General features: G+C 38.0%; 3 protein-coding genes across 3 annotated transcripts; 2 read left to right on the top strand and 1 right to left on the bottom strand.

Annotated features, from left to right (window-relative positions):
- Positions 1–1560: 1560 nt before the first annotated feature.
- On the top strand, positions 1561–5502 carry LOC139774763 (fatty acyl-CoA reductase wat-like). Its single transcript, XM_071710204.1, has 9 exons — positions 1561–2159; positions 2235–2357; positions 2558–2683; positions 2803–2960; positions 3037–3146; positions 3378–3576; positions 4036–4272; positions 4398–4655; positions 4737–5502. Exons 1-9 carry the CDS (start codon positions 1989–1991, stop codon positions 4825–4827), a joined length of 1473 nt encoding a protein of 490 aa, XP_071566305.1. The 5' UTR covers positions 1561–1988; the 3' UTR covers positions 4828–5502.
- A 183-nt stretch (positions 5503–5685) lies between these two features.
- On the top strand, positions 5686–8228 carry LOC139774774 (very long-chain specific acyl-CoA dehydrogenase, mitochondrial-like). The gene is given in 7 exon segments (XM_071710234.1): positions 5686–5700; positions 5798–6112; positions 6114–6227; positions 6468–6731; positions 7138–7494; positions 7578–7790; positions 8118–8228. Coding segments are annotated over 7 exon segments (1389 nt in total).
- A 295-nt stretch (positions 8229–8523) lies between these two features.
- Positions 8524–15352, bottom strand: LOC139774762 (leucine carboxyl methyltransferase 1). Its single transcript, XM_071710202.1, has 4 exons — positions 14835–15352; positions 13411–13594; positions 12974–13325; positions 8524–12897 (listed from the first exon to the last, which is right to left on the bottom strand). The coding sequence occupies exons 1-4, from the start codon at positions 15042–15044 to the stop codon at positions 12693–12695; spliced, it is 951 nt and encodes a 316-aa protein (XP_071566303.1). The 5' UTR covers positions 15045–15352; the 3' UTR covers positions 8524–12692.
- Positions 15353–15743: the final 391 nt, after the last annotated feature.

Genomic DNA, 15743 nt, shown 5'->3' with positions numbered 1-15743 from the left:
ATGACAAATGTATGCGCACGTCCGATCGCGAGTTTACCTGCATTAATTGTTTTTCAGACATGAGTTTAGATGAAGATAATTGAAAGTTCAACAATTTTTGTTCTCATTATTTCAAATGATTGTTCTAGCTACTTTATTCCGAATTTTTGTACTTTTTAAATACACAATAAACAATGTATTTTCATTTTCAGACAGTAAAAAATAAGTTCCAGATCAAATTGTGTCGATCAGACAAAGTGTTGAGTTTGCCCCGGCGGGGTGTCGAGTTTGCCCCGGCATTTTTCAATTCGAAAATTTGTCTTCGCGTCACTTTTTCTTTCCTGGCGGCAAAACAAAGCGACGTACAGCAAAACTTCCTGAATCAATTTTGTACCTGAAGAAACACTCTTTAAATATGTACCATTGAATTTGCCTAAAAATTTTAATTAAATATTAAAAATTGCCTTTGAAAAAATAGTGTCGGCTTAGCCCCGGTCTCCCAAAATATTATAAGATACATGGTACATAATGTATCATACATTATTAATTTAAGAAATTAAAGTTACATTAAAATAAGAAATAATTTTTTAATTAATCAAATTATCGAACTTGTAATTTTTTTATGATGTAGAATTTTGGAAATATGATCGTAAAAAGCAAAGACTATTAATGGTTTCATCCCCCAAGCTGGTTCTCAGATCACTACATAAATATCCTGCAGCCGAAAATGCTCGCTCTGCTTCTACGCTTGTCGGTGGAATTGTTAATAGATATTCATATGCAATACGAAGATATTTGTCTTTAGTACCCTCATTTTCAAAAGCGCTCATTTCTTTCTTTAATATATTTTCTATATTTTTAGAAAGACCCTTCGATTCGGTTACTTCGGAGTATTTATTTTGCAATTTCATCTCTAACTCTTTCTCTAAAGACAGAATAGGAGGACAGGTTCATCTTGGTCTTCGTCGGAATGATTAAAATATAAATCAGTATCGGACGTAGAATACTTAGAATATTTTCTCCGTGTTGATTATTTAAAACTCTTTGTAATAGGTTTTTTATTTCTTTGCGTATCGTTATTTTTTTAGGCATTAGAAATGTACTACCTTCCGGATTTTTTAAATCATTTTCAAATTTATTCGGATTTTGCAAATATAACAATATACCAGTTACGTCAGTACGGCGTTGCCCAATCCTACGACGAAGTGCCACGGCTAAGTTAGTGCTCAGAGGAGTAGACTGCTTATCTAGTTTTTCTAGTATAAAACGCAATGTTGTTTCCGCTGTAATAAGAGTTGCATCTCTTCTGCACAATACCTGCACTCCTAATTTTATTGGTTCCAGAGAGATCTTCAAGTCATTTATAATGGACCATTCTTCTTCTGTGAATCGGATTTCCGATTCTAAATCGATCAAAGCTTTACTTATACATAATCTAACATTATAAAAGCGTTCTAACATGTTTAGCAGGCTATTCCAGCGAGTCTTACAATCTAGAATTAATTCTAATCTTTTACCGTGTTGTTCTTGAACATACCCTTATGAAAAAGTACACTCAACTTTGATGGTTAACACCCAAATTTAAGTGTTAACACTAAACTTACGCTTAAATTTCTCCAAAAGGCATTTTCAAATAACATTTCGTGCTATCTGGTACATATACAAGATGTTATGTAATATGCGGACCAGTGCTCGTGGGCAGATAGAGCGGGTAAAATTGATTCGAAAAGTCCTTTACGTTTTGTAAGTTTCTCAATAATTAATGAGAAATTAATTAATAAAAATATCAAAAATCAGGATGCGTCCGTGCGATTCGACGAAGAGCTACAGCCCAACGTTCACGTTGTTAGGCGCGTAGCGAGGCATTGGGAGGAACGTTAAGTAAATAATAATGGCTATACAAGAGCGACATTCGTGCATTGTTATTTACAGAGCACTTCTCCTAATATTTCGCCACGCGCGTGTAGCAAACGTGACAGCCTGTATATGTACAGTACATACACGTACATATGTATGTCACTTTGTTATTTTGTCTTATAGGCGGCACTGGTTTTGTTGGAAAAATATTGACTGAAAAACTGTTACGAAGTTGTCCCGATATTTCGACGATATATCTGCTGATACGTTCGAAAAATGACAAGAGTCCCGAAAGCCGATTAGATGAAATGTTTGAGAAACCTGTGAGTATCTCGGAAACAATATCGGAACGTGATGTGTATTTGTAAATAATCGCTATTCAAATTTGTAATCCATAGCTTTTTGACCGAGTAAAAAAAGAAGTACCCAATTTCCGCAAAAAAATCGTACCTATCATAGGCGATCTTGATACAGAAGACTTCGGATTGTCAGAAAATGACAACATCATACTGATAAATCAGGTAATTAATTCAGATTATCAATATCATTAAATTGTCTATACTACTACATTCTAATACAATAAATAATGTATTGCATATATATATTTATAAATGCATTACATTTTACATATATTTAATTATAATTATCGATGCAATTAGAAATAAATTGTGCACCTTTTTCTAAATATATTTCCTACTTAAAGCATGTATATTTATTATAGGTATCCATAATTTTTCACGTGGCAGCAAATGTACGGTTCATCGAGAACATCAAAACTTCTACGATAATAAACATTAATGCTACCGCTACCATCTTAAAACTTGCTAAGCACATGCTAAATTTAAAAGTAATTCCTTTTATCTAATATGTGTTCTAGTAATAATAATTGGCAAAAATTATTTATATTTTGCATTTTCACTAATTTTAAGAGAGAAACATAAATTACGCTTAATGTTTATCTTGCAGTCATTGATTCACGTGTCAACAGCCTATGCGAACTGCCATGTGAAACATATCGAAGAGCGGTTCTACTCATATCCTATTAATCACAAAGAGCTTATCACATTGACACGTAACTTACACGAGAACATAATTGAGGAAAAAACTTGGGAAATAATATCTAGGTAATTCTTTGATGCTCAATATGATAAAATAATTAAATGTATATTAATAAAGAAAGATAATCTATCGTTTGGCTAGAATCAGTTCACAATGGCCGAATACTTATACATTCACGAAAGCGATTGCGGAAGGACTTCTGAAAGACGAAAGCGGAAATTTGCCAGTAGGAATATTTCGACCTGCAATAGGTAACAGAATAATTATAAAAACTAGCAATTTTTTTTGCTAAAGAATTTATTAAATAACATTTATATTTAGTTATTTTCAACTTCTTTGCATAATTGTGTGCTATAAAATTATATAATTGTAAAGTAATAATAAACAATCACGGATGTGCGTGTGTGTATGTCGCGTTTAGCTAACAATAAGTTTGATTCTCGCGAATCTACAAAACCAGGAATAATTAAGATTTCTTTCAGTTATATCTAGCGCCGAGGAACCACTTGTCGGATGGTTAGATAATATGTATGGGCCACAAGGTGTCACGGTGTCTTTTATGCATGGTATCACAAGATTTTTTTCTTGTAATCCCGATGTTAAGGCAAATATAGTGCCCGTCGATTTCACGGTAAATGCTTTGATCGCTAGTGCGTGGAACGTCTATAATAATCAATTCAGGTATGATGAGATATTTAACCAACATCTAATTTACATAAAATTTTACTCCTATTATTTTTTGGAACAAATTGTTTAGATTATCTTTTAAACATAATTTTTAATGACTTATTATACATATATAAACTAACATCATGAAGATATAACAATTACCTAAATATGAAAGGTAACATATCGAAATAGCAAAAGAATTAGTATTCAGTTGCAATTATCATTTACCTGAATATCACAAAAATATTCCAGAATAAAACTATTCCAAAATACTATAGTTTGTGGGGGGAAAAGCATATTTTTAAATAGCATGATACACTCGGGCGAATATGTGTATTTAAATATATTAGGTTACAATATTAGGTATTACCGTAATCACAGAACATTAGCATATGATTATAAATGACTCTGATATGTAAAGAACTATAATGTACAACATAATTATGTTCAAATAAATTTATCTTGTAGGAGAAGCAAGGATACATTAATTTATAATTTCGTGTCACCAGTCGATGGACCTACTTTGAATGAATACCGTAATGCATTTGTCGACACAAATAAGATGTACCCCTCGTATAATGCCATATATTTTCCCTTTATGGTTTACGTCCCACATCAAATACTATATAGAATTTGCGTTTGGCTCGGTCATTTCCTTCCGGCTTTACTTATAGATGCTGTAAGCATCTGTATAAATCGTAGCCCAAGGTATTATCACGTAAATTTAAATGTCGTTTCTCTTACTTGAAGCATATATTACATAGTTTGTATTGAAACCAAATAAAATTTTATCTATAATATGAAAAATTATAATGGTTTTATATGCATTTCAGAATGTGGAAGTTATGTAAGAAGGTCGACAAATTTTCCAACGCGATTCAACCGTTTTGCACAAATAAATGGAGTTTTTCAACTGACAATGTTCAAGCGATGTGGAGTCATTTGAGTGAGAAAGATAAAAAATTATTTCAATTCAGTATGATTGGATTTGACTGGACAAAATATTTAGTTGATCATTATATGGGAATACGTCTCTATCTTCTAAATGAAGATAACAGTACTTTAGAAATTAGTCGTATCAAGTATAAGAGGTAACAGATCTTTTTTTAATTTTTGATTAATTTTGTTAGCTTAAGTTAAGTTTTATTAATAAAAAAATTCTTTAATTTTAGACTTTATTGGATACACCAAATACTCAAAATTGTTTTTGCCTTTGCCGTTCTTTGGATTGTCTGGCTCGTATTTACAATTATATGTACATAATTTTTACATGTTTGTTTTATATGTATGTTTCATATGTATTAGTTTCCTTTATATTGAACACACCTACTTTAAGGAATTTCTTTTTAATGTTGCATGTATATCTTGCCAAATATATAACTCAAAGTAACTTTTATACAGATTTAGTTATTGTCAATTGTTTGCTAAAAAGTTGTTAACAGATAAATAAAGAATTTAGACCGTCATGCTATACTATACAATCAAATGAGAATAAAATGTCATTTACAGTCAGAGCTTGGATCTTAGTAGCCTAATATTATTTCTGTGTGTATACATACACATATTTTCCAACCTTATATAGTAAAATCCCTTCTCTCTTCGCAATAAATTCTTTACATAGTTATTTAGATGCTTAGCATTAAAGTTAAATCGATTTAATTAGAAGGGAGAAAGGGGATTTTATTACTCCAACGGGAACTGTATTGTAAGTCTGATTTAGTCGGAGCGCATTTTATTAAGGTTGGAAAGTATGTGTATGTATACACACAGAAATAAGATCCGAGTTCGGACCGTAAATGGCATTTTATTCTAATTTGATTGACAAATCAAGTTAACAATATAAATATTAAATACAATTTAATTTCAAATTTATTATATATAAATTCTATATTATAATGTACAATTATTGGAAAATAAATGCACTTAGACAATTGAAAAGTTTTTCTCAAATGTAAACATGCAAGCCTAATAATATTGTTCCACCTGTTGTGAGCGAACAGGTAATTATACAGTACCTATAACATTGAAATGATTTTTATGATATTAACGTGGTTTTTGCTGATAATGCCACGTAATCTCTATTTTTGGATTTAACGACAAATCGCCAAATATATATGTACAATGTACGTATTAGTGGTAATTATACAAAAATAATTTTAGAAATATTTACGTGAATAATATTTATTAAATATATGAATATACTGAGCGTTATTGGTAAAATGTACGCCCACAGGGTATACTTCTGTACGGCACACCGGAACAGAAGGCCAAGTACCTGCCCCAAGTTACCAGTGGCAAATACGCCGCGTTCTGCCTGACGGAACCGAGTTCCGGTTCCGACGCCAGCTCGATACGCTCGCGCGCTATTAAATCCGACGATGGGTCGCACTACGTTCTCAATGGCAGCAAGATCTGGATATCCAACGGCGGCATTGCCGACGTCATGACCGTGTTCGCTCAAGTGCCTATCAAGGATCCGAAGACGGGCGAGACGAAGGGCAAGGTGATTGCTTTCATCGTTGAGAGGGGATTCGGTGGTATCACCAGTGGGACCGCCCGAAAAGAAGATGGGCATCAAGTGCAGCAATACGGCGGCGATCTTCTTCGAGGATGTTAAGATCCCGGCGGAGAATGTTCTCGGCAAGGAGGGTGAAGGTTTTAAGGTATAATTTCACGTAAATTTATTTCTCATCTTTGTGCATTATGAATACCGTAATGTATCGTTAATATAAATCGAAAAATGTGTTTAATACAGTCTACTTATGTCTAATACATAATTCACGTTACAATATATTTGTTTTATATTTAATAAAATTCTTGTCTGCAGCTCGCGTGAAACTTTGCGAATTATTTACACGAGTTTAAACGCTGCTCGACTATACATTCGCTTTATTCGATCTTAGGTCGCAATGAACATTCTGAACAATGGTAGATTCGGCATGTCTGCGGCTCTTTCCGGCACCATGCGTTACTGCATCACCAAGGCTGTGAATCATGCGACGCAACGCGTGCAGTTTGGTCGTACGTTGGACAATTACGGCACAATACAAGAAAAATTGGGACGCATGTCTATGCTGCATTATGTTACCGAGTCCCTCGCATACATGATCTCCGGTAACATGGACAGCGGAAGCCAAGACTATCATCTGGAAGCGGCTATTTCGAAAGTAATTCTTTTATTGCTCGATTAATTTGCTTTATATAAAATTCTAATGCACCTTTAATAAATAGATGTAGATTTCATATTTATGCTAAAAATATTAATGAAGAAAATGTATCGAGTAACCTACGTATTAATGTTTCTGAGTTGCAAGGATTCTGTATTCTACAAGAGATCTCGTATTTTTATTCGACAGCAAGATAAAATTCATGAAATTAATTAAAACTAACTAGTTAAGTTCTAATAATAAACTAGTCAAGTTCTCTTTAGTATCCAGTCAATTCTCTTCTCATGCAATTGACTTTTATTTTATATTACAAAAGCTATTGTATGGAAATGTGAACGTAATGGTTCTAGTTTCAATAGACCGTGAATTTATTATTGGTATATTATACGCTACGAATCCTTTTCAGTGTTTTGGATCCGAGTCCGCGTGGTGGGTGTGCAATGAAGCTATTCAAACCTTAGGAGGAATGGGTTTCATGTCGGAAACCGGCCTAGAACGTGTGATGCGCGATCTGCGTATATTCCCAATCTTTGAGGGGACAAACGACATTTTGCGTTTGTTTGTGTCGCTCACCGGTATCCAATACGCCGGAAGTCATTTGAAGGAGCTACAGAAGGCGTTCCAGAATCCTACCGCGAATTTAGGATTGATTGTTGAGGAAGCCGCTAAGCGAGCGACCAGAGCAATCGGCTTGAAATCGCCGCCTACCTTTGGGAATTTGGTACATCCGAAATTGACGGAAAGTGCCGCGCTTTGCTCGAAGGTGAAAATAATAATTCGAACGTAAGCTGGAATTTTTTCCAGTTAAATATAAATTTGTATAAAAATATATATGTATAATTGCAGAGCGTGGAGAGCTTTGGCCAAGTTATAGAGTCCTGTCTTATTAAATACGGACGAGGCATTGTAGATGAGCAATTTATTCTCAACAGGATCACGCAGGCTGCTTTCGATACGTATACAATGGCAGTTGTCCTAAGCAGGACGACTGTGTCGTTGAACAAGAATCTGCCTAGCGCGGAACACGAATTATTAATGACATAAACTTGGTGCGCGGAGGTATGAATATGTTATACTTTATTCAAATCCTAGCAGGATCAATAAGTATTGTGGCTGTCGAGTGCATTTGCTGTAACTATTATTTATAATTTCCTAAAGCTAATGAATTAACATATAGATAGTATTTAATTTAAAAAGTATCTTTCAGATGATTGACTAAGAATAATTTAGGAATAATTGACTCGAATTTCTGTCATTATATTAATATTATTTGATCCTGCTAGCGATAATGTGAATATACAATTTATCTTGTAACTGCTGGACACGATTTCTTAATGCAATTTGTTGTTACAAGCATCGAATCGCGCTGCATATAATCTACAACAGGTCAGTTCGAGCAAGCAATTGGACATCTTCAGTAAATTGAGTAAAATTTCGAAGAATGATGCGACGTCGGTGGATGCGTACAATCAAATCCGCTGGGTTTTTAAGATATGATAAATTTGTTTTATGAGAGATAACTTATCCAATCTTAAGTTTTTATCGCGCTAGATATAAGGGATAATAGAAACTGCTTTCCCCGTGGAAGGAAAAAGCTGAATATTTCATTATTCTTTCGTACAATTCATATTTCATCTCGCAATTTCTAGAAATAAAAATATGTAAATGATAGCACAAATGTAAAGTTAACTTCGTGATGAATTGTATGTAAGTACTTTCCGTGTAAACTACGGAAGCGATCAATGCAAATGTTAAACTTAATAAGGTGTAAAGCATAAGGTGTATCTAAAGGTACATATAGAAAATTATGTATTTTTAATATCTCTTTATACCTCTTTACACGAAAAACGGCGATTCCAGATGTACAGCTATACAAATAATACGATCGATCTGATGTTTTTCTTTTCTTAGATGCTGTTTATTCATTTTATCCATCAGTTTCGTGGAAATAATAAAAATTATTTTAATAAATCACACCGTGTTAAGTCGTCTTTTACACAATAAATTAAATGAAAGACTTTAAATGGGAGAAGTGTACTGTCATACATTTATATATCTTATTTTATACATTTAAAAATATTTTAATTTAATATTATCGTAGCTGCTCTCTTTTCCCACTTAAAGAAACTCCTCAGCATGGGACACGTGAAAGAAATATATCAAACAGGAAGCCACAATCAATTATAATAACTGACCGCTCGTTTTTTCTAATCGTTAAATGCACAATTTAACAATATCACAATTATGCGAATACAAAGATGCACAATTTTTCCATCGTACCTTATCAGTTCATAATGACAGTGGAAGCACACTGAATGTCCATATATATATATATAGATTTCATATCTTATTCTTTTTCAAGGTGTACAACATCCGTACATAAGATTAATGTAATGTAGAATGAAATCGAGGCGAAGAAACATGAAGCTGCACGGCACTGTTCGCACAACGTTATCGCATTACTCAAGTTTGAGAATCAAATTACCTTTGTATTCTCGATTTCTCGCAGTTCATTTAATTCTTACGGACTCACTCATTTTTAATTGATCGCGAATTACGATAATTCTATTCTGTGCGATGTAGCAATATGTTACGATGTAACAAAATAATGAGTTAAGTAAAACAAACCTCTTAAATACGCGGCTTTTAGGCAATAATTCTGGCGAATGAAAAATTCGTTGTCTATTAGAACTAAATAATGTAAAGTTATCAGCTTTTAATTGAAAAAAATTAGAGTTATAATGATCGCACTGCGCGATTAAAATATCAAGAGACACGGTAGTGTCTCGCGCCAAGTACGCGCGGAGCGAGACGCACCGGACTCTTTTACGCGAACGCACGAGTTGCGAGTACCTACTCGAGATTTTGAGATCTCAATAACGAGTGAACGGATCAGTTCAACTTAAACGCGCGATAAAAAATGAATATATTATATTCTTAAATAAAAATTCAGAAAAAAAAGATATTCCTCTGTAATTTGTTACAAAGATAACTTAAACGGGTTTGTCGCAATCGCTTTTTCGTCTCAAAGAGCCGACAGGTGCGCGTGAAAATGGCAAATTCACTGAGTTTCAATGAGCTTTGAGATCTCACTCAATTTTCACAGTGGCAGTGCTTTGCTCGAATTCTCACGACAATGCCTCGAAAGAGACGCGCTAACTGCTAGGAGCTTTTGCTTCTCGGAGTTTTTTGATTCTCAAACTTGAAGCCGACTTGAACACATGAACGAGCGCTCGAATAAATCAGTAAATTTTACCTCGAATGACTTACACGTGACACGAAACTAACGCGAAAGGTAGGTAGGTAGGTCTCGATTATTCCTCTAGGTGTAAAGGCGACATGTCGGACGAGGGGAGGCGGAGGCAGGGGTTTATCTACGAACGTTAATAGATATCGTAACAATGGCTGCAATTTTTTGTAACTTCTGAGAAAAATAGAACATCTGACTATCTTTTTTTTCTTATACGTGTTCGTTACTCCAGGTATGTAATTTTACTCGTCGAAGGGGCGAAGAGACCGAAGAACCACCCGTACATCCTTCTGCGGATCCATGCAGTTTACCGGTGGAATCCACATTGCTTTCTCATCGTCTCTTAAATCTAATAAGTTACCGTTGCTCGCGTAAGGGCCTTGGCACATAAAAAAACTTAATCAGTAAGAAATCAACAGTATGGATTCGCTACCGCTTAGGGCCGTGCCTCAAGTTCTTGACTGTGATTGGCTGATTTGCTTACTGTTTGAGTTTTACTGCTTAAGTTTTTCTACGTGCCACGGCCTTTAACGCTAAAATATGGGAAAGGAACGGTATCGAGAAACACACGCAAGAAAAAACGTGATTATAGAAACTCGCTCGTTAGCAGACCCGAGAAGTTACCGTCGTTCGTATCTTGAGGCGAGATCGTCAAAATCAGGTATATACATCGATACGATACCGCTTAACAGAACTATTCCAATCCGGTAGGCCGTCAGACTCCAGAAAAGCGATCAATGCCCCTTTCACTGATGCTCAATAAATATCGGCGGTCACGCTTCGTTTTACCCGCGACGATAAAGTCCCGAGCTCTGCTCACGAGAGACGTCACGCACTTTGTACCTACAAAAGGATGATTCGAATGTCTCGTAAAAGCTTATGATATCTCCTCGTGTTATATCCTTAGATTGAATACACATGCGTCACCCTGATATTCCTCAATATGAAAATAAATCTTTGTCGATCCCTCACCACCGTATATCAATACGTGACCTGCTTAAGTGCAACATACTCTCCGTATTGGTGTTGAAAAGAAGCGGAATACTGGTGCTAGCGTAAGCGTCTTCCTGTACAACGTAAAAAACGGTCGGATTTTGTATATCGAAGAACATCGGCGGGCGTTTTCTTTCCTGTTCTTTTTTTTTTGCAAGCAAGGGTTACGACTGTTACGAGTTCGATATCTACGAGCGAACGAATAAAATTTCATTACGAACGCATGTCGCCGATTCTCTTTCAGGCTGATGTTCGCAAATGTATCTCATCGCACGTCGATTCTTTCGCAAGAATACTACGCTCGACACTTAAAGTCTTACTTTCGTTGCATACATTTACTTTTATTATTTTAAGTATATAATCACTCATTTATATATATATATATATATATATATATTTCTCTCTCCGCACGGCTCACAAGACACGCGCCTGTACGAAACTGACCGCTTACATCGTAATACTAATCGCCTTATCACGGCTCAATAAATCGTAATCTCTAACATATAACGCACTCTAACACGCGCATACACACACACACACCCACACACACATACACACACACACAAAAGGATCGGGTCGCGCGCGTAAGGAATAATTTTACATTATATCTCAAATATCATAATGTATATTAAGACTTTCGTAAAATCGAAGTACTATGTATGAATGTTTTTTTCCCCAGAAAAATAGCTTTATATTTGCAGTGAAAGATTAAAAATATAGATCCGCGTCTTTTTAGCTGTACCCTTCTACACGTCTTCCCAACATTTTACTACTTGCATGCGCGAGAACGCGTTTCCAGTTTATGCGCGAAAATCGCAGAAGAATGCAGATAAAAAGAGCGGATTTTGCGGATCTTTGTATGTACGAAATTATATCCTTCGCAATCAACACGAACTCTACAACTTCCACTTATTAAAATAAAGAAATCATAATACTCGGATAACAAGCAAGGTGGTAAAAACGTAATGAGTTGAATGGTATGATCCTCAATGATATCTCGCAATATAATAAATTACTCTGCGCACCGCGTCGCGCCCTTTGGCCGCGACTCTATATAACAATAGCAATCTATAATTATAATAACGACCGTAAAACTTTATACATAAATCTGCAATGAAGAGCGAGACGATCTTTGCAGGGTAGAATCGTTAAAGAGCGAGACGATCTTTGCAGGGTAGAATCGTTAAAGAGCGAGACGATCTTTGCAGGGTAGAATCGTTATACATTAACACATAATTCAGATATGTCGCACGTAAAAATTAGGATGACTGGAAATATCGTCTGCGAAAGGATGCAAGAACTTGTTGTCCGTTCGCATAGCCAGCTAGTCGCATACGGATCTCACGCGATTCGATCATCGCAATCGCAATCTCTTTCTCGTTGCAGCGCTCGTTAAATAACTCACGACATATACAAGACGCACTTGGCGAAGAACGAAGAATATACTCGAAGTTTATTTAAAAAAAAAAAAAAATTATTACAATATTTCTGTAGACGAAAGCATTTTAATTCGAAGATACTACTTCCTCGCAACGTAGACTATTTCAACTCGTCGATTAATCAGGGATGTACTTAAGCGCAATCTGAGAAAGTTAATCTGCTGTCGATCGGGGCATTACGTAACTTACGTGGGCTCGTCGAGCCCGAATTATATGACGTCATTACCTGGAGTAACTCGCGAGAGAGACATAGAGAGAAGGAGTTAGGCGGTGATACACCTAACCCTGTGCTATAGACAGATTTTTAAATGTTTGTCCGTTCCAAGCGACGGCGATGCAGTAGTGCTGGAGCAGCTGGGTGAGGAGCTCTCGTTCGTCCAGCATCTCTATGTGATCGATCCGACTACGATCCATTACAGGCAGTGAATCATAAACATCCACCATCGTCCACGCGCTCGTGCCCTCCCAATTGTTTATGGTAAAGCTGCAACAGTTGCAAGTTGAATTACTTGACTTGTCGAACGTCGCCGTTCGGATATACCGAGCAAGAATGTACCTACCGTCTCTGTTGAGTCTCTAACGACTCGCAATCCTCCACGCCTGCCAATAAGCACCCACGGCTGCGGAGATTCGACAACATGACCTGGCCGAACTTGTCCTTCATGTTCACCTGCTCGTAGCTGACGAAGAGGCTGTTCGGGAACTTGCCCGCTAGCCATTTCAATAGTGACGAGGTCGCGCTAGCGTCTACGTATACTAGAACACATTCTGCGAGGAACATAGTGGGTAAATTGAAATTGACTTCGGCTTGGGCCAATTTGTTATTTAGCTCCGCTATGTGTCGCAGATCTGTACCAACCAGATGATAATTCGCGGCGTGCAGCTCTGTGGTCGAAAATCGGATTTCTCCGTCTGAAAGATCGCAGTTGCGTATGTAAAATGAGGAAACGGCACGTTCCACAGATGACTAGAAATAGAATATCGTACGATAAAATACCTTCGGTGTTTAGCATATCGATTAATTGCTTGTGCTTCTTGATGTGATAACATTTCTTCGCGGTTACGCTGGGAAAGTCGAGCTCCACGAAGTTCGCAGGGCTATTCCCCGCCTCCCTGAGTCTCCAATAAAGAGTGTCAAAACCAGCACCCAAGTTTATGATCTGACCTTTACCGCCAGACAGCTGTGTAAAGAAAAGAAGATTCATCCTTAAAACTGGTGATATCCAAGAACACAATAATCAATATATTTATACAACAATATAAAAGTTAGAGACAGAATCTTAACTTCTCTTGCAATAAAAATCATTTTTATTAAAAAACCAATCAAAGGACGTATATCCCAACTCTCGCTTAATTTATTGTCTAATTAGGACGGAAAGATAAATTCATATAAACACAGATGTTTGTAACACCAAATAAAATATAGTTGCAAAGTACATAATAAATTAAAAAAGAGAATATTTTATTTCATGTAAAACGCTATCGTTAATTTCCCGAATAAACTAGAGCTACATTTTATTCGCCCTGCGGAAGATGATTGATTTTTCGTTTTTATGTTCACAAGATATTCCCTCTCCCTCTCTTTCTATATATATGTATACGTATGTACACGTATATATTATTATATATACATCGCGCGGCGGTTTAGCGGCGCACGAGCCAAGCAGCTCAAAAGCGGAAAAACGCAGGCGGCCGCTTTACACCGGACGGGAATATTTTTGTCCCCGCTATAACGGGCGAATTCCGCAACGCGTGCGGCCGGTGCCAGCTCGGGAATGAAGCCACGCGCCGCGCGTTTTTCGTTGACCTATATATCGGCTGGCCGTCGCGATGGAAGCGGGGAATCTCACGGGAATTAGGACAGGGCCTCGGCCGTCGTCGGGTCAAGGTTTCCGCCACGGCACGTCCCTGCCGCCCGGATCAGCTGTATTCCCCCTCCTCCCCCTTGCCGCTGCCACTCGCTCGTTCTCTCTCTCTCTCTCTCTCTTTCTCCATCATCCCGATTGTTTCCGACATGCGTTCTAGGTTATACCCGCCGCGAGCGGGCCAGCTGCACTTCCTGCCCCTTCCGCGTTCGTGATAAATGACCCACGCGCTCGGAATCTTTTATGTACGAGAATATAAAACGGAAGATATATAGAGTGCGGGAAATACCACCGAAAAATGAACGCGCCCCTGGAGTCAGCGTGCACCTCGGCGAGAGGCGGGAAGAGACGCGGAGGGTGCAGAAGGTGCAGCGAGGGGACGAGCGACTTTTTCCGGAGCGTCGCGCGTTCGAACGGAACCGTTCCCCACGGCCTCGCTAACGGGGACCGAACCGCGAAAAGCGAGCGGAAGAGGGGTGGGAGGGAAAACCAAAATCGAAAAGGGGACGGGAGGGGAACCCTCCCCCCCGGGATGCGTGGCGGCCGACGCTCTCACCTTGAGGAACTTGTCGACGAAGAGCTCGATGCCCTTGACTCTGGCGTAGTAGCCGCGATTGATCTCGGGCTGCTTCCTCGCGGTCTGCTTGACGAGCAGGCTGATGAACGGGTCGCACCAGTAGCCGAGCTGCACCGCGTAACGCTTGCACTCGCTCGCGTCGTCGTTGGTGGCCTGTATGGCCTCATCGTCCGCCATATCCTTGATCATCCCACCGGCGCCGGGGACAGTGGCGGGTTTTGCCGCGCCGCTCTCTCTCCCTATCTTTCGCCCGCTATCTCCGGCTCTCTCTTCACGCGTACACACACGACGCACGCACGCCGTTTACACTCTCGTTCTCTCCTTCTTTTCCTCTACCGCTTCTGTCTCAGTCAGATGGGAACGAGCATTCTATTCACTCGCGCGAAACCCGCGCGGACACCCCGGGGATGATGTGCGGCGCTCGAGCACGGACCGTGTCGCGTTATCTGTCACTCGCGGCGCACCACTGCGCCACCGGCGGCCATTGCTGCCCCCCGGCGGTGCTGCACCCGGCTACACCTGCCTGCGCGCCCCCCGCCAAGCCGCCGCGCAGGAGCGGCGCGACGCGACGGGATTCTGAATGAAAACTTTCTCTCTTTCTTAATTTATATATTTTTCGCAATAAATTCTTTAAATTGGATGCTAATTGACATCAAAAGTTAAATCGATTATCGATTTAAATATGTGGATTGACTGTTCTGACAAAAGCTGTATTTTAGGACCGACAAATAATCGGCGCGCAGTATACTGAGTTGGAATAAGTGTATAAAATTCAAATTTCAAACAGAAATGTTATTATTAAGCTACCAAAATTCGATCAAAAATGGCATCTTCTCTAATCAATTCTTTTTATCAGTATTAAATTATATTTATTATCAATTTGATAAC

This window comes from Temnothorax nylanderi, unplaced genomic scaffold (assembly GCF_030848795.1).
Source record: "Temnothorax nylanderi isolate EJ_2023f unplaced genomic scaffold, tnyl_v1.0 TNYL_tig0087_pilon, whole genome shotgun sequence".
NCBI lineage: Eukaryota > Metazoa > Arthropoda > Insecta > Hymenoptera > Formicidae > Temnothorax > Temnothorax nylanderi.
Note: the sequence above shows the minus strand (reverse complement) of the source record. Positions and strands in the feature narration are given on the sequence as shown.

Bases quoted from the DNA above. Each gene is read 5' to 3' on its own strand.
- LOC139774763 (XM_071710204.1), top strand. From the start codon at position 1,989: ATGTATGTCACTTTGTTATTTTGTCTTATAGGCGGCACTGGTTTTGTT. The intron at 3,147-3,377 runs GTAACAGAATAA...GATTTCTTTCAG, and splicing joins AATATTTCGACCTGCAATAG to TTATATCTAGCGCCGAGGAA. The intron at 3,577-4,035 runs GTATGATGAGAT...ATCTTGTAGGAG, and splicing joins GTCTATAATAATCAATTCAG to AAGCAAGGATACATTAATTT.
- LOC139774762 (XM_071710202.1), bottom strand. From the start codon at position 15,044: ATGATCAAGGATATGGCGGACGATGAGGCCATACAGGCCACCAACGAC. The intron at 13,595-14,834 runs GTGAGAGCGTCG...TTCTTTACACAG, and splicing joins TCGTCGACAAGTTCCTCAAG to CTGTCTGGCGGTAAAGGTCA. The intron at 12,898-12,973 runs GTAGGTACATTC...CAACTGTTGCAG, and splicing joins TTAGAGACTCAACAGAGACG to CTTTACCATAAACAATTGGG.